Source organism: Danio aesculapii, chromosome 15 (assembly GCF_903798145.1).
Source record: "Danio aesculapii chromosome 15, fDanAes4.1, whole genome shotgun sequence".
In the NCBI taxonomy this organism is placed as follows: Eukaryota; Metazoa; Chordata; class Actinopteri; order Cypriniformes; family Danionidae; genus Danio; species Danio aesculapii.
This window is the reverse complement of record NC_079449.1, coordinates 33,231,532-33,250,502: the sequence shown is the minus strand read 5'-3', so window position 1 is coordinate 33,250,502 and position 18,971 is coordinate 33,231,532. Positions and strand designations below refer to the sequence as shown.

At 37.5% G+C, this 18,971-nt stretch overlaps 1 protein-coding gene across 3 annotated transcripts in view; it reads right to left on the bottom strand.

Moving 5' to 3' along the window:
* The window catches only part of p4ha3 (prolyl 4-hydroxylase, alpha polypeptide III), a 33,131-nt gene extending 14,399 nt beyond the window's left edge, over nt 1–18,732 (bottom strand). Inside the window, exons 1-9 of one of the 3 annotated variants that reach the window (XM_056474366.1) lie at nt 18,656–18,732; nt 18,388–18,541; nt 17,379–17,533; nt 17,046–17,269; nt 11,660–11,803; nt 7,746–7,797; nt 7,417–7,580; nt 4,414–4,590; nt 1,680–1,744 (exon numbers count right to left, since the gene is read on the bottom strand). In XM_056474366.1, coding sequence (XP_056330341.1) covers nt 1,680–1,744; nt 4,414–4,590; nt 7,417–7,580; nt 7,746–7,797; nt 11,660–11,803; nt 17,046–17,269; nt 17,379–17,533; nt 18,388–18,524 — 1,118 coding nt within the window. In that variant the 5' untranslated portion in view covers nt 18,525–18,541; nt 18,656–18,732. Of the gene's footprint in view, nt 1–1,679; nt 1,745–4,413; nt 4,591–7,416; nt 7,581–7,745; nt 7,798–11,659; nt 11,804–17,045; nt 17,270–17,378; nt 17,534–18,387 lie in introns of those variants that run through there. The other 2 variants (XM_056474365.1, XM_056474367.1) reach the window with 2 other exon arrangements.
* Nucleotides 18,733–18,971: the final 239 nt, after the last annotated feature.

Below are 18,971 nucleotides of genomic sequence, written 5' to 3'. Positions count from 1 at the left end.
ATATGTACATATATGCAAAAAATGTTTATATAGGATCACCCACCATGTGGGTGGTTGGCCTCGCCCATATACTTTTAGCCCCACCCATCGACTCCGTAATAAAAAAAAAAAACAGAAATCACAGAATAAAGATGCTCTGACAACAACAAATTCTGTGCAGTGAAAAGTTAAGGGGAAAAAACTGTTTTTGCTTTGCCTTAATTTTTCCCTATCAGGAAATAGTGGATGAGCTTTTATTATTAATGATGTTCCAGACCTTGTCAGCAAGAACTTAGTCTTTTGTTCACTTCTTTTTAATGTGGATTAGATTACAAATAAGGCACAATTCAATACTGGATTATAACACAGACTGAAAGTAAGACTGAATGCTGTGCTGATTATTGGATCTGACAGTAAAGTCACACCACCCTTTTTTATTACATTCACTATTCCTTTGTTTCTTATTACATATCAGTATTTATGCATTTTTAATTTAAATCAAAGCAGTGATTTACCAATCTAATGATGTAGACTGTCAAACACATGCAGAATTATACATCAGTGGACAATACAGTGCATCCGGAAAGTATTCATAGCGCTTCACTTTTTCCACATTATTTTATGTTACAGCCTTATTCCAAAATGGATTAAATTCATTTATTTCCTCAAAATTCTACACACAATACCCCATAATGACAATGTAAAAAAAGATTTTTGCAAATTGTTGTAAATTTATTAAAAATAAAAAACCTGAAAAATCACATGTGCCGAAGTATTCACAGCCTTTGCCAAGAAGCTCTAAATTAAGCTCAGATACATTCTGGTTCCACTAATCATTCTTGAGATGTTTCAGCAGCTTAATTGGAGTTCACCTGTGGTAAATTCAGTTGAATGGACATGATTTGAAAAAGGCATACACCTGTCTATATAAGGTCAAAGGGAAATCTCCTTTTTCAATCACCCGATACTCTGAAAGATGTGGACAGCTGCGCAGAAAAAAGTGCAGTTTTGAAAATACTCGCATTTGTGTGGACAAGGCCTTGTATTACATTTTTGTTGGTGTGTATGTAAAAATGTTCAAATCTTGATAACATAAGGCCCTGTCCACACAAACACAGGTATTTTCAAAACCGCACTTTTTTTCTATACATTTTCAGATGACTGAAACTTTCTGAAAACTCCAGCCAGGGTAAAGATTTTCCAAAACACTGGGTATAGTGTGGTCATGTGGCCACTAAAATCAGAGGTTTCACCTTATGATGTCAGAATGATTTCTCCTTTCTGATTGGCCAAGACGGCTGGGTTCACACCAAAGGCAGGAGACGCAAACGAGGCAAAATTTTGCACATTTGCAGCAAAAGCATAGAATATTCCGTGTTGTTCGCCCATGGGAGGTCCTTACGTTTGCATTGTTTTGTAGGCAATTTACTCATTAAAATACTTAATTCCCCGTTTGGTGTGAATCCAGCATAAAATTGTCATTATTGCCTCCTGTTGGTTTGGCGTACCCATAACATGCATCACAGTGCATTTTTGCATTTGGATGTAGACAGAGATTTAAAAAAAAAGAAAGCGGTGAAAACGCTATTTATAAAAATACCCATGGACATGGCCTAAGTAAACTTCAGAGAACAGTAAAAATTAAAAAAATGCAGCCCATGGTCACTTAAAGTGACTTTATGAGAAAAATGAAAGAGTACCTCTTGCTGATGCGATATTCAGCAGTGGCCTGATTCACGCCTGACGCCACCACTGATCTTCTGAGCTGAAGGAAAAAAACACAATCAAACATGATCAAAACAAAATAATCACATGCGGTCTCTGTTGCGTGAGAAATCCAGACAGAAAAAAATATATTAACATTAAAAAAAGTGACGGAAACACATTATTTAATACTTAGCCTGCCCACACAGTAAAAAGAAAGAAAAAAACCCACATTGGGTGGAATAAGTGACGGGCAGTGAACACAGTTGATTCCGATCATATGACTTATTCACGTAATGTAATCTTCATATTCTCTCCAGCTCCGCTCTAAGCTTAAATTCGGGAACACTTTATTTTGATGGTCCATTTGAGTATTAGTAGGCTGTCTGCTTAATATCTGTTGATACAGACATTCAACAGACATTTGACTGACTATAAGAAACTTTGCAAGTAAATGTCAACTTACACTAACCCCAACCTAACAGTCTACTTATAATCTAATGAGAATTAGTTCGCATGTAGATGCAATGTAACTTAAATTCAACAAACGGCCCATCAAAATAAAGTGTGACCTTAAGTTCTGATTAAATGTGTCTCCAAAAGAAAACCTCGCACAAAAAATTAAGTTTCTTTTGAGAAAATGGCTTGATATGAACACTTTGATCCATCTCTCAGGGTTGAATACAGTCTTCCTGAGCATGGTGAAATATGTAAGAAAAATAAGTCCTATTAAATGGAGAAAAAAGCAGAACAAACTTAGCTGAGAACTGGCCACATATGGAAACTCAAGTTTTAGCCAAGCTGGAACTCTCAACCGTCCCCTCCCCCCCACTCTCACAACCTAAAATGATCCAAGAATTCAATAACATCCAATTCCAACTATTAAAAAACAAGGCTTTCTCAGAGTTCTGGACCAAAAATATAATGATTCCTGCTGCAGTATTAGTGATGCCTCATTTAATTTGTAATGACTTTCTTTCATCATTGAACTCCTATTATTGGATACCCAATTCTGTGTTTCTACTTAACTTAAATTCTGTCCTCATTTACTCATCCTCCAGTTGTTTCAAACCTTTATGAGTTTCTTTATTCTGTTGAACACAAAATATATTTTGAAGAGAGCTGGAAACATTGATTTTTTTATATTTGTTTTTTCCTACTATTGTTACAGTCACCACTGATCTAGCTACTGCGGATCACTGGAGAACTATAAATCTGCCACCAAATGGACTACAAACCTGTTCCAGTTTTCCCTGATGACATAAACACAGACACACAGCTGAAGCTCATCATTGATTTATTACCTGGACTATAAAGACACCTCTCATTTCCACACACATTGCTGAGTCTTGTTTACCCTGTAGCATTACCCTTGTCTTGTTTTACCATGTCATGTTTCCAGACCCTCGCCTTGTTTAATGATTTTTGCTGTTAGCCGCCTGAATCGATCTCTTCACCTGTGACTTGACTATTTTTTTGGATTTAGTGGTAGGCAAATCGAGGCTTCATAAAACACTGAAACAGTTTAAGCAAACGTGTCGAAGCTTCGAAACGTTTCAAAACCCTATGCACTCTACAGTGACACCTAGTGGTCATTTTTTATATATTGCTCTGGAACAGCTTCAGCAAAGCAATTTGAGGTATTAAACCCCACTTTGATCACACACTTACCAAATCCGTAGAGACAGGATAATCAACATGATCTGGAGCCGTGTCTTTTTTAAAAGAAGACGGTGAAAAGCTCTTGGGTAAAAAATGTTCCTTACAAACATATTTTTGTTATGTGTTAGCAGACCACTGTAATCCACACGTGAGTCCAGCTGCGCTCTCATAATGACGAATTGAAAACAAATCCGTGGTTGCAGCACATTTATAAACGCAACACTGACGACTCATGTCCGAACAATTCTTCTTCTTCCACTTGTTTTAAATACGGTTGGCAACACAACGTGGTGTCTCTCTGCCTTTGCTCTGTCTTCGAAGCTATATCATGCATATTAATGAAGTTGCACCTCATACACAATAGAGCGCGCTCATTGTGTTGAACCAAGTCTTTCTCATGAATTAATGCTGAAAGCTCAAAGACGTCACGTTGTACTCGCCAGTACAGACAGCCAGTTTACAGGCTGCAATTCACACAAGGATCTCATGGCCGTGACGTTGCTTCAAAATTTCTTTTCAAACCAGAAGAACAAATTTGCACTAAATAGCGCAAAAACAACAAACACAAGATTCGCCATGTCTCGAAACGCTTCTGAAATGACAGATGCTTTGAATTGCGGTAGTCACTTGACTTGGTGTTTCGAAACACTTTAGTCATGTGACCCAGGTGTTTCAAGTCACCTTAGTCATGTGACCTGGATGTTTCGGATCATGCTTCGGTGCAGTTTTTCAAAACGCTTGCGCTTCAGGATCTCGACACTGTGTAGAAACGTCAGTTTCAGGTCAGCCAACCCTAGTATAATACTGTTTGCTCTTGTGATTGACCATTGCCTGTCTGGCCATTCATTGTTTAATAAAAACGCTGCAATTGGATCCTCAACTCCATTGTCAGAACCGTGTGTTACAACTATGGATGTCAATAGTTTTCAGCTTTCTTCAAGTTATATTCTTACATGTTCAACAAAAGAAAAAAAGTCATAAAAGTTTGGAACCACTTGAGGAGGAATAAATTCTGAACAAGTCTTGATTTTGGGTGAACTGTCCATTTAAAGTAAACTGTACACTTACCCCTGGCATTGCATATTGTTTGATGTTTTTGGCTTCAGCTTGGGTGACAAAGCCATGAAAGAGCACCACATAAGGGTGCAGGCTGATTATCTCTCGCTTGATTGGCTGTAGGAGTAGACCAGGGCTGCTGTTGGTGAAACAGTCACAGAACAAACTGGGATTCTCAAAATGCCTTGGCTGTAGGAAAGAAAGAAAGCACATTAGTGTTTTTATTTACAGAGCTCTGAAACATGTATAAAAAAAAATTTACAAAAAAGGTCTTCAAATGAACATTGAGAAATGTTTATATAGGAAAAAAAGGTTTAATTGTTAAACTTAATGTCTAAATGTAAAAGAAAAAGTATAATTCCTTCCCAGGAAAACAAAATATTGAGGCTGTGGATTGAAGTAGCCAAATCATATTATCAGTAGCCAAAGTTTTGTTTTAATTTTGTATTATGATTTGTTTATGATTGTTACAGTAGCCACTGACTTGCATTTAATGAATCAGTGTCATGGTCACCAGCAATCTAGCCAGTGCAGAACGTTGGAGAACTACACATCGGCCACTGATATGAGCTACAACTTCCACAAGTCTTTGCAGTCATCCCTCCTGCCACAGCTGACAATCCAAGCATACACTGAAGCTGCGGTAACACTGGGCTTTGTGTGTGCGATATTCTGTCGTGCGGCGCTGCGAAAAGGGGCGGGATTAAACAAACTTATTTGACATTTAAAAAAGCGAGCGATTGCTCCATGTTTTAAATTTCTGCCCAGAGGGGTCGTGTTTTGATCCTCGATTTGTCTCATGCAGTCAAGTGATGCTATTTCGCAGGTTAGAGTTCCCCAAGCTTGAACTTTGCACCGCAGCAGCCTGCGAAACTCGACACATGACCCTGCGTTTCCGGTCTGACGCATTCGCGTGCGTATGAATGGAAGTCTATGGGAGGAAAAGTCCAGTGTGACCGGAGCTTAACACACATACACACACACAGCTGAAGCTCATGATTGATTCATTATTTGGACTATTTATACATTTCACATTCTCACACACTTTACTGAGTTTTGTTTACCTGTAACAGAGCATTTTAAAGCATTTTTTGTCCTGCCTAATGTGGTTTTTGACTTTTACTTTGCTTATGGTTTTATGTTTTTCTTGGCCACCTGCCCTGAACATTCACCTGCTTTTCTGACTATGCTTTGAATTACCTGAATGTTCCAGTTTGCTCCTGTTTTGACCCTTGCCTGCCTGACTTTGTTTAATAAAGCTACTCATGGATCTTCACCTCCATTGTCCCTGACTCTTTACAATCAGCAAGAACCACAGTTTCAGCTAAAATCTTTTTTCAATGCTTTACTGAACAAAAAAGTCGCCTACATCTTGGATCATCTGAGGGTGAGCAAATTAACTGCAGATTTTCTTTTTTTACTGAACTATTCTTTTAAGTTAATTTATAACTAATTAATCCTAATAAACTAAGATGAAATTATTTGCACATGAAAGTGCAGAGGAATAGAGAAGTGTAAACTGAAATGACTTTGACAGTCATAAACTGTTATTGGTAGTATAGAAAGTACAAAATATACACAAACAAAATTCAAAAACCAATACCAGACTGATATTAGCAGTTGGGCAAGTCGAGTTGAACAGCCAAAACAAACAGATTGAATTTTCGTTAAGTGTCGCTAGAAATAACATACTTAAGATTTACAGCAGCAACCTTATTTCACGAGACCTTCTCCATGGTCCAAAACTGAAGCCATATAATTTTAAGTACAGGAAATTTTCTCAGGTGATCTCCTGAGGAATTTACCCAAGATCCACACAGGATCCGCCATAACTCTTCTTCTTTTCACTTCTTTTTTTTTTGCGGCTTATGTGTTTTTGTACTTTTTGTATTTGTTTACTTGGTCATATGGAGGCCATATCAGGAGTAACAGTTATTCTTAAAATAATCTCTGAATACTGGTCAGTTACTACAGCTATGGAAAAAAATTAAGACACCAGTTAAAAATGGCAAACATTTATGATTTATAGTTATGTGTTTGAGTAAAGCATAATGTTAGTTTTATTCTGTCTGAAGTATTGATGGCATTTCCACAAATTTTATTTAAAGCTTATTTTTTTGCATAATATAAGCGCTATGTACATTCCCAGATATTTTATGTTAATCTTTAGAAACCGCAAACCAATGCTTTAACCTCAGAATAGTTAATAAAAATGTTTATCAATGATTATCAATCACAACAATTAAAAAAAGTATTCTGACCAAGTATCATTTCTTGGGAAAAAAATATTTTATGATCTAAATGACAAAAATTTATATTATATATTGGAAATTTTGAGGAAATTATATTTAACCATTTTAACATTAAATTTTTTTTTAGTTAAGTAGTTGTAAACAATTTATTTGGGCTCAATTTAACAAACAAGTTAGGTTGAACATTACTAAATTTAATTTGTTTGTTTAAATTCAACACATTTAAATTGGTTGCAACAATTTTGCAAGCAACATTTTTACAGTGTAGACTCAAATGGCTTGGTGCTTGTTCAACTTACTTAAAATCAGGTGAAATAGCACAGTTCTTATTCTTTTGGAGAGGGACACAACGTAATTGTTTTATGTTCCATTCACTTAAATTTGTAAAAACGATTAAGTTAATCAGTTTACGCTGGGACTACATGGAGGTATTGTTTGGAACCCTGAATTTTTAAGTGTAATAAATCCAGTAAATACAGACAAACTACGAATTGTAGAGTTGTCTCATTATTACCCGGCAGTTAGCTCTCTGCAACTCTCACATGATTACCAACTGACGCTAAGCGGAGCTGCACCCAGTCAGTACCTGGATGGGAGACCACACGGGAATCTAGGTAGCTGTTGGAAGTGGTGTTAATGAGACCAGCAGGGGGTGCTCAACCTGCGGTCTGTGTGGGTCCTAACGCCCCAGTATATTGTTAGGGACTCTAAATTGTCTTGCGTGGAATTATAAGGTACAACAATTGTAAGAGTGAAATGGTACCTGAGATCCTTTGGTTTGGCAAAGCTGTTCATAGGCATTCCTGGTTCTCAAATAGATGCTGTCGGGCCTTTTCAAAGCCAAGCCATTGCTAGTAGCAGGTAGACTTTCATTTATGAGTTTCTCGTATTTCTCCACATTGAAATGTACCCTTCTGTTCATGGGATCTTGAAAACAACATTACATTGTGATTTTAAATTATGAAAATTCTCCCATATTGGATATATTTACAAATGAGCTTTTGAAAGGAGTGAACTAAATGGATTTGTTTTATTTAGTTCCTCACTGTGTCACTTATTGCTGGTGTCTGCAAGAAGACTGCAGAAGTTTACCATGAAGCAATAGTTCCCGGGAGAGACTGAGGGCGTGGGAAACGTTTCCAGTCTAAAAAACAAAACAAAACCTAGAAATGTTACTCAACAAGTCTAAAATGTTCACCGTATTTCAAAATACATCAGTAAAAATTATTTGGCCCCATTTGCACCGTGTTCAAATCTTGCGTGATCCAGTCTTATGTGGTCAGCCAAGATACATTGATGTTTAGATCTGCTTGAAAAAAGCATCTCCTGTGAGGGCCTGTAATCCAAATTCCGAGTGGGTTTTTGATTTTTTGCGAATACATACAGTTCACCCACTCACTGACTGTTAAAAATGCTTAACCCTTAAATGCATTACATAATTGGGTCTTTAGTGAATGGGTGTCCTTATATTTTATCCTACCCATCAGATTATGCCACCAACACTGTATTCAAATGGTTCTAAAGTTGAAGTTAAGGATTAGGTAGGTTAGGGCAATATTACAGCTTCATGTCACACTACTCCACATTAAAATTTACACTGGTAGCAAAATCTGATGGGTAGCATATTGCGTTATCAAAATGTGCTCCCTACTTTAGGACAATCTGACAAGGTAGGACAAATATATATATTCAGATAGAGGGGGCAACGCGGTTGCGCAGTAGGTAGTGCTGTCGCCTCACAGCAAGAAGGTCACTGATTCGAGCCTCGGCTGGGTCAGTTGGCATTTCTGTTTGGAGTTTGCATGTTCTCCCCATGTTCGCGTGGGTTTCCTCTGGGTGTTCCGGTTTCCCCCACAGTCCAAAGACATGCGGTACAGGTGAATTGGGTAGGCTAAAATTGGCCGTAGTGTATGAGTGTGAATGAGTGTTCATGGTTTCCCAGTGATGGGTTGCAACTGGAAGGGCATCTGCTGCGTAAAACATGTGCTGGATAAGTTGCCGGTTCATTCCACTGTGGTAACCCTGGATTAGTAAAGAGACTAAGCCGACAAGAAAAAGAATGAATGAATGAATGAACTCAGATAGACCTCTAACTGCTACCAGAGCTGATCTTTACGGTTTATAAAGCCCTTTTTAGGAACAATAGGTGTTCACACCAAAGTGCTGTACAGGTATGAGTTCAATAAAATAATAAAACATTATAGAATATCATATGATGTAATCATGAAAAAAATAAGATAAAAAAAAGCTCTGACACATAGTAAAGAAGCTGACACTATAAAGATTTAAAAAGGACCGTGTTTGGGTCTTTCTAACATTTAAAGACAGACTGTTCCAAAGTCTAGGGCCCACCACTGCAAATGAACACCCGTGAACACCCCTCCCCGCCCTGCACTTCACAATCCATTAAAACACCCACATTTGTTTACAGAGGGCTTCACAAATGGTTTTAAAACGCCTAAATCCATGGTGGCTGAAAGAGCTCAAACACGCTGCAATTTATGCAAAACACTACCAAACTCAGAAAACATCTTCCTCAGTTTGACAACACAGACTAAAACTTTCACTTAACTTGCAAATACAGAAATTATTCAGAAATAGTACAGACCTCAACAGAGTTGAAGTTGAACAGTTTTGATGACTCATTCTGCACTTCAGAGTATTATCAGTATTTCTGTCTAATCACATGCAGGGATGGGATTGTGGAAACTGCAGTGCAGTGCAGTGCAGAGTTGAAGTGACGAACCCAGCTACTTCTTGTTAGAGTGGTGAATTTTTATGTTTATTTTAATGTCCTGGTTGAACAGTTAACTGTGCGATTTATCAGATTACATTATCTAAAAATATTAAAACAACAAGGAACCATACAACCATGCCATTAAAATGAACAAAAAACGTACCTCTCAGATCTCCGATCAACACCAATGACTCTAAACAGGAAGCAGGAATGGTTCGTCACTTTTTGGGGTCCCCAACACATTTCTGCTGTGGTCTGTGCTATTTGCAGGCCGTTTCTGTAAATTCTGAAACATTGAGTGTACATGTGTTGTCAAATTAATGAAGGTGTTTTCTCAATTTGTTAGCTTTTTTCTATTTTCATGTGTTTAAATATATATATATATATATATATATATATATATATATATATATATATATATATATATATATATATATATATATATATATATATATATATGTATGTATATTTATTTATTTATTTCTACATTGATAGCTCTTTCAGCCTCTTTACCCTTGTGTATTACTCTGCCCACATACAACGACAAGCAAAAGACACTCTACAGTTTGACATATTGCTGCTGTTTTAGGTAAGAATGTAGTTGTTTAGATTGCAACTATGCAGTTTATTTATAAGGATAGTGCCTATTTTAAATATTTATCATTTCTGAGGGGCAGCTTATCGGCAGCCATTAGCCTGTCATACTGAACAAAGACGGTTGACATTGTCCATCCACAAGATGGCGACAGAGACCGCATAATACGCCCTTAGAGGAGAAAAAATACAGCGTAATTTTAAACTACAGCTGATCAAATCATTTAACAGGTAAGTGATATTTTATGTCGATCTTTTTTTGTATGTTGTAGTACTGTATTTTTACCATATAATTGTAGTGTATTGAGTGTGAAATGGGACTCTCATATCAAAAATGTGTGTGTTGGCAAAAAGAAAGAAGAAATGCCCACATGTGTTTAGCGTTTTTCTTTATCACAAACACTACAGCAATCTGGTAGTGATTGTGCTGCTTTTTTCGGGGTTAATTATTGTGATATCCCGATTGCAATAGAGAAATACGGATGGCATTTCATGCTGTTCTGCAAATATTCAGCAAAATCACCTTGTCATCACTTTAGACATAAAGCTAGAGAATCATTCAAATACTAGCTCTAAAGCATGCATGTCCAAGCTCGGTCCTGGAGGGCCGGTGTCCTGCAAAGTTTAGTTCCAACCCCAATCAGACACACCTGGGCTAGCTAATCAAGCACTTACTAGGCTTTCTAGAAACATCCGTGCAGGTGTGTTGAGGCAAGTTGGAGCTAAAATCTACAGGACACCGGCCCTCCAGGACCGAGTTTGGACACCCCTGCTCTAAAGTGACGTTTGTGAAGTAGCGATGATTTCTGCTTTTCTGACGTCAGCTGCAGATGTGAAAGAATGGCAGAAAAAAGTAGTTCCACATACAAAGGGGTTTTTAGACTCTCCGTGTTTGATTTTCTTCTTTATATACATGCCGTCGAACTGTTGTATAAACGCAATATAGCACTCGTAGCAGTGACAAATTACGGTAATTAGGCAAGTTATTGTATAACAATAGTTTGTTCTGTAGACAATAAAACGAAATATTGCTTAAGGTGGCTAATAATATTGACTGTAAAATGTTTTTTTTTATTAGAACAGCTTTTGTTCTAGACAAAATAAAACAAATTAGACTTTCTTAAAAAGAAACAATACTATAGGACATACCTTGAAAAATGCCTTGCTCTGTTATTTGAAAAAGACAAATTCACAGAAGGGCTAATCATTTTGACTATATATATATATATATATATATATATATATATATATATATATATATATATATATATATATATATATATATATATATATATATATATATAAATAATAACTATTAATTAGTCTTTTTGACACCATCCCTCCACCACTCTATTGATTTTATGTTTTTTAAAGAAAGCTTTAAAAATATAAATTTTTAATCTAAATATTACATAACTTTCAATCTGCACATAAATATTTTTTGTTTTGTTTGTCTTCAGTGACTGAATGGGCAGCTTTTTTCACTGATCTCTGGAACACATCAATATACTGGCAACAATTATATAACACAATCGCTCGCATTTCAGATTACTACCAAATGAGATTGTGCCAGTTTACACCTTAGTTCAGATCACCCAAAAGAGAACTTATCAACTGCAGATGTTAACACAGGTTCTCAGTTAAAATCATATTTATTTGGTAATTAGTGCCATACCTTGAAATGAGAGAAAGCTAAATGGTCAAGGGCATCTTCAAGCGTGCCTTCATTTTCTGGACTCCATTCAGTTCTTCGGAAGAGTCGAACGGCCTCCTCAAACCACAGCACAGAATGGTAGTAATCTTCCAGATCATAGGCCACCTGCAAGCATAAAGCTCTTACAGATGTAGCACAACACACACACACAAAATGACATGGAAACTGAAAAATAAAAGCTAAAAATAGATGATGACATCAAACATGTGCTCTTTTTTTTTTTTTTTTTTTACATATTTCAGTCCAAACAAATTGTCACTGGTTATTTGATGTGTTCCCGCATACTACAGTATGTCATTTATAATACCACAATTCAATACTATAGTAATTTATAATAATACACTATAGTGTTTTGTACCATACTTTAGTACTTTAATTAATCTGTTGTGGTAGTTCTATATTTTCTGAACAACTATAAAACATGTAAGCACATTACCCAACACTGTGTGTTTTCTACAACTATTTATAACATAGTACAATATACACAAAGTTTACTGTAGTAAAAACTAAAGTATACTTCAGTGTTTAGTACAGTTTCAGTTCACTATAGTTAATACTAAAGTACATTCTACAATTATTAACCCAACATTGGGCCAAATATTATCAGAGCCAACCGTTGGGTAAAATTTTTGTTGTGTCATTTTTGTTGAGCTAATACAACCCAGTATTTGTTTTACAGTGCATGCTACAGCATTCATTAACAAAATGCTGTAAACATTATAATAAAAACAGTGTATTTTAAATACACTTGACTATACACTCACCGGCCACATTAATAGGTACCAGGTTGGACCCCTTTATATTACTCATTTTATAATATAATATTACTCAGAGATTTTGGTCCAGATTGACATGATAGCATCATGCAGTTGCTGCAGATTTGTCAGCTGCACATCCATGATGCCAATCTCCTGTTCCACCACATCCCAAAGGTGCTCTATTGGATTGAGATCTGGTGACTGTGGAGGTCATTTTAATGCAGTGAACAGGACACTGTTGAACAGGACACTGACTACAGTGTCCTGTTCAAGAAACCAGTCTGAGATTATCTGCGTTTCATGACATGGCATATTATCCTGCTGGAAGTAGCCATCAGAAGATGAGTAGTACACTGTGGTCATAAAGAAATGAACTTGGGCAGCAACAATACTCAGGTAGTCTGTGGCGTTGACACGATGCTCAACTGTACTAATGGGCCCAAAATGTGCCAAGAAAATATTCCCCACACCATTACGCCACCACCACCACCACCACCAGACTGAACCACTGATACAAGGTAGGATGGATCCAAGCTTTCATGTTGTTGACGCCAAATTCTGACCCTACCATCCAAATGTCTTAGCAGAACTCAAGACTCATCAGACCAGACAACGTTTTTCCAATGTTCTATTGTCCAGTTTTGGTGAACCTGTGTGAAGTGTAGCCTCAGTTTTCTGTTCTTAGCTGACTGGAGTGGCACCCGGTGTGGTCTTCTGCTGCTGTAGTCCATCCGCCTCAAGGTTGGACGTGTTGTGCGTTTAGTGATGCTCTTCTGCATACCTCGTTTGTAACGAGTGGTTATTTGAGTTACTGTTGCCTTTCTATCACCTCGATCCAGTCTGGCCATTCTCCTCTGACCTCTGGCATCAACAAGGCATTTGCCGCTCTCTGGATATTTGCCGCTCACTGGATATTTTCTCTTTTTCTCATTCTCTGTAAACCCTAGAGATGGTTGTGTGTGAAAATCCCAGTAGATCAGCAGTTTCTGAAATACTAGCCCGTCTAGCACCAACAACAATAGCATGTTCAAAGTCACTTAAATCACCTTTCTTCCCCATTCTGATGCTTTGTTTGAAGTGCAACACATCGTCTTGACCATGTCTACGTGCCTAAATGCATTGAGTTGCTGCCATTTGATTGACATGGACAGGTGTACCTAATAGATTGTGCAAATTATGAAAACATCAACCTGCAGTCTCGACACGCTCCCCACATCATTCTTTAAAACGGTGTTGACCTGCTTAGAAATGGATCTTCTAAAAGTGGTAAATGCTTCACTTCTCTCGGGGATTTTTCCTAACTCACTTAAAACTGCAGTTGTTAAACCCCTCTTGAAGAAGAGCAACCTGGATAACACCATATTGAGCAATTACAGGCCCATCTCAAATCTCCCTTTCATTGGCAAAATCATTGAAAAAGTTGTTTTTAACCAGGTTAACAAGTTTTTAAACTTCAAGGGGTGTTTGGACAATTTTCAATCTGGTTTCAGACCACATCACAGTACAGAGAGCGCCCTTATAAAGATAATTAATGACATCCGCCTAAATACAGATTCAGGCAAACTAACAGTGCTGGTACTGCTCGATCTCAGTGCTGCATTTGACACTGTCGATCACAGCATACTTCTGGATAGGCTGGAAAACTGGGTTGGGCTGTCTGGGACGGTCCTCATATGGTTCAGATCTTACCTTGAAGGAAGAGGTTACTATGTCAGTATAGGTGACCATAGGTCAGGGTGGACACCCATGACATGTGGAGTCCCACAAGGCTCGATTCTGGCACCACTCCTGTTCAACCTTTATATGCTCCCTCTGAGCCAAATAATGAGAAAGAACCAAATCTCCTACCACAGCTATGCTGATGACACTCAGATCTACCTAGCCTTACTGCCTAATGACTACAGCCCCATTGACACCCTCTGCCAATGCATTGATGAAATTAACAATTGGATGTGCCAAAACTTTCTTCAGTTAAACAAAGAGAAAACTGAAGTCATTGCGTTTGGAAACAGAGATGAGGTTCTCAAGGTGAATGCGTACCTCGGCTCTAAGGGTCAAACAACAAAACATAAGGTCAAGAATCTTGGTGTGACTCTGGAGTCAGATCTGAGTTTCAGTAGTCATGTCAAAGCAGTTAGTAAATCAGCATACTATCATCTCAAAAACATTGCAAGAATTAGATGCTTTGTTTCCAGTGAAGACTTAGAGAAACTTGTTCATGCTTTTATCAGCAGCAGGGTGGATTACTGTAATGGCCTCCTCACTGGCCTTCCCAAAAAGACAGTCAGACAGTTGCAGCTCATCCAGAACGCTGCGGCCAGAATTCTGACCAAAACCAGGAAATCAGAGCACATCACACCTGTCCTCAGGTCTTTACACTGGCTCCCAGTCACATTTAGAATAGATTTTAAAGTATTATTACTGCTCTATAAATCACTAAATGGCCTAGGACCTCAATACATTATAGATATGCTCACTGAATACAAACCTAACAGATCACTCAGATCTTTAGGATCAAATAGATTAGAAATCCCAAGAGTTCAGTCAAAGCAGGGTGAATCGGCTTACAGCTACTACGCCCCTCGTTGCTGGAATCAGCTTCCAGAAATGATCAGATGTGCTCCAACATTAGGCACATTCAAATCAAGACTGAAAACACATCTGTTTAGCTGTGCCTTTACTGAATGAGCACTGTGCTACGTCCGACAGATCGAACTACTATGTTTTTCTCTTCTTTTTAATTCTTTTATAACACATTTTATCAGCTTTTATTTTATTTTATTTTTATTCTTACCATTTTTATGTTTGTTTTTATTTCTCTTATAATTGTTTCTTTTATTCCTGTTTATGTAAAGCACTTTGAATTGCCACTGTGTATGAAATGTGCTATATAAATAAACTTGCCTTGCCTTGCCTTAATAAAGTGGCCGGTGAATATATTGTATTTATTCACTGTAGCTAAAGAAAGAGGGTATTTATTTATGGTAGTGTTTTACTGTAAATTACTATAGTGTTTTTTCATATGAGTTGCTTTAGAAATGACATGGACGCTAAATAATAAAAGCAAAAAAGAAAACTCAACAGAATTCAGTGCTACTTTAAAAATGTTTTTAAAAGTTTCCGACTTGTGGCAACATGGCACATTTCACTCAGTCTTTGCAATTGGATGGTGGTGAAGAGAACAGATGGTGCTTATTACAAGAGGGCAAAGATGTTGTTCACTTTAAGCAAAAAAAAAAAAAAGAAAAGAATATAAACCATTTGGCTTCAGTCACTAAACAAATTGAGCAGTATGGAATCTACATCAGTAGCAGTGCTCATGTGGGACCACATTCTGAACACATTTTTTCCAGAGGCTTTCCCAGAGATTCACAGTAAAGTCCAAACAGTAGGGCTAGCCTTGCTCTGCAGTAAAACCACTAAAGCCATTTCAAGATTTGCTGATTATTTTCTTTAGTTTTATTTCTTACTGGGACATTACATTGTGATCAGATTGAGTGATTAATGGTAAACTTCACTTATTGAGTTATCAGATATTTAATTTTTGTTGCACTGTACATATACTTATACTCAGTGTTGGGAGTAATGCGTTACAAAAGTAATGTATTACAGTAACGTATTACATTTTCCTGTAACACAGTGACAATGTACACTAATACATTTTTCAGTAATATTTTACTCGGTACATGTTCAGTAGCGCTTGTGTTGCAACAAACTTTTCACACGCAAGACATTAACAAATACAAAATACTGCAGTTTTATTTCCTGTTCGTTGTTAGTGAATATACGCGAGTGTTGTCATTAAGCTTCCTCTGGCTATTGGAACTATTTAGAACGCAGAATGATTTCAGCCTCTGAGCTTGAGGTCCGGGGCTATTGGCTCAGCCCGGTTTGCAGTAACATTAAGCCCTAACGCGCAGCGGAAAAGCGGCAAATAGATAAAAAAATGGAAGAACACAGTAGATTCGCAAGATGGACGTACGTGCATATGGCATTATTTCACTGACAAATGTCGTGAGCGCAGTATTACAAGTCGAGAGAGCATTCATGTAATACGAGCGAGCGAATGCGCCGGTTTTCTCTGTGGACAAAACTCCTCGCGTGCACTCAAAACACTGGCTGCTCATGTTCCAATAATCTGCTCTCACTCCGTCAGATGATGCAGACTCACAATTTGTGCCTTGTGTTTCCTCCTCTTTTCGAGCTTTTGCTCTCCAGAAATACTCCTGTTTAATTGTTATCCCAAGAATGTTGATATGGTTTATATATTGCTATACTATTTACCTAGGGATTAAGGTAAATTCTATAATAAATACTAGTGTTTTTGAGTGTTGGGTATACTGCCTATGTTTTAGGCTAGTATTATTTACAACTTCTTAATGAATGCTTCAGCATAATGTAGTATTAAGAATAGTGAACTGATAAAATGAAATACAAAGTGTAGCTTTACTACAGTAAAGTGTGGTGAATTGTAGAATATTATACCCTATATTGTAAAAAAACACTACAGCATAGACCACTTCCAGAGGCTTTCCCAGAGATTCACAATACATTCAGAGCATGACTGCAGGTGTTTTCTCAACACTTACCTTTCCAACAAGAAAGCAATCATCCCCGGAGAGCGTATCAGAGACAGGGAGTTTGTAAAAGTCAACAGGATTTCCATCAGTGATTTGCTGGAAGTGACCTCGCACAAGGTTCTCCACGCGCAGATTGTACACATCCTGAAGTCTCATCAGCCCCTGCGCTGCCCCCTGAAGGTCCTCCAGTTTGGGCAAACTGCTTTCCATCCTCCTGTAGTCCTCCCTAAGGACTTACGCAAAACAGTACATGGGGGTTGTGAAGCGAACACATCAAGCCAAAAGTAAAGTGAGGAAAAATTTTCTCTTAATTGAGTTAGTGTGTGAAGATCTGCAAACTACCTTTAATGTTTTCTTCAGCTTCAGTGCTTTGGACAACATTCAACCATTCGGATTTAAGTCTTTTGACCAGTTTAAATGCAGCAATTGGATTGGCTATGGTTTCTGATGGCTCGTTGTACATCCCATCATGCAATGATGTGACTCTTGAAAAGAACCTGAAAGGGGATTATTAAATTTAAATGCGTGTAAACTTAAATCAACCAAATTAAAAAAGGGGACACTTTTAACATTATTATTTAAAATACAGATAAGTGAACTGTTTCTTAGTTTCAAAGGACTGACCCCCTATACAGTACATCTTGTTTTGATGTCTTCAGGGCGGTCAAGCCTTAACCCCCCAACCCCCCCACCCTACAGTGTCTGTAGGACAGGACAGTAAATGTAGTTTGACATTGTTCCCTTTTCTGGCTGCCGTTACCAGTCTCACATCATTTTCTTTTTCTGGAACACTACCATGGTGTTTTAATGGCAATAACAGAACAGGTATTGCTGTATACACCACATATCCATAGGACGAAGTAGTATAAATTCCAGTGTCAGAGATTTTCATTTTCTGTCATTTTTTTTTTTACTTGACCCAGTTAAGAACTGTTAAAGTATATTAATTTGTTTCACGGAGGAAACACCCAAAACTAAACGTTCTGTCATCATTTAATCACACATCACAAACCTGTTTGATTTCCTTTGTTCTGTTGAACACAAACAAAGATATTTTAAAGATGGTTACCAGTTTCTAACAATTTTCAAAATGTTTTCTTTTGTATTTAACCCAATTAAGAAACTCAAAAAAGTTTGAAACCACTTGAATGTGAGTAAAGAGTGAAAGTACAGTTTTTGGGTGAACTGCCCCTTTAAGCAACCGCGATGTCCGCTGCTGATATCATGCTACTTTTAAAAGTATAAGCATGGCCCCTTCAAACAACTGTTATAGATTATTAAGACTGCTTAATTCAAAAATAAACCCCTATTTAAACACATTCATATATAAATTAATATCTCGCTGTCTTACCTTTTAATATCTTCCAAGCGTTGTGCTTCGTGTTCAATGTATATCCTTAAGTGATCGATGAGTTTTCTTTCGGCAGAAACAGCCTGATTCACGCTCATCATCGAAGTGAACATCTCGCCGAATGATTCGTCAGGCATATTAAGTGAGTATAAAACTATAAAAAGGGTAAAGTATGAACACATCTTAAGAAGGGAGATTATAAAAGATCTCACATAGTTAAGGGCTGACTGTATTATTCCACAGCTTTTCATTCTTCCTCATGGCTCACCGTGTTCTCACGCAGGACATGAAAAACCGCGCACAGCCTACGATGAGCCATCAGCATTGGTGTGTGTGTGTGTGTGTGTGTGTGTGTGTGTGTGTGTGTGAGTGAGAGAGAGAGAGAGAGAGAGAGAGAGAGAGAGAGAGAGAGAGAGAGAGAGAGAGAGAGAGAGGTTAAATAATATAAATGTATCGCCAATGCACAATTGAAACTACGGTTCCGTGTCAACACCCACCAAGCAATTTTGTGTTTAATAGACGTCCAATAGACATCTAAACATAGACGTTTTGTCTAAAACAAGGCTAAATTTGAGCTTAGTTAA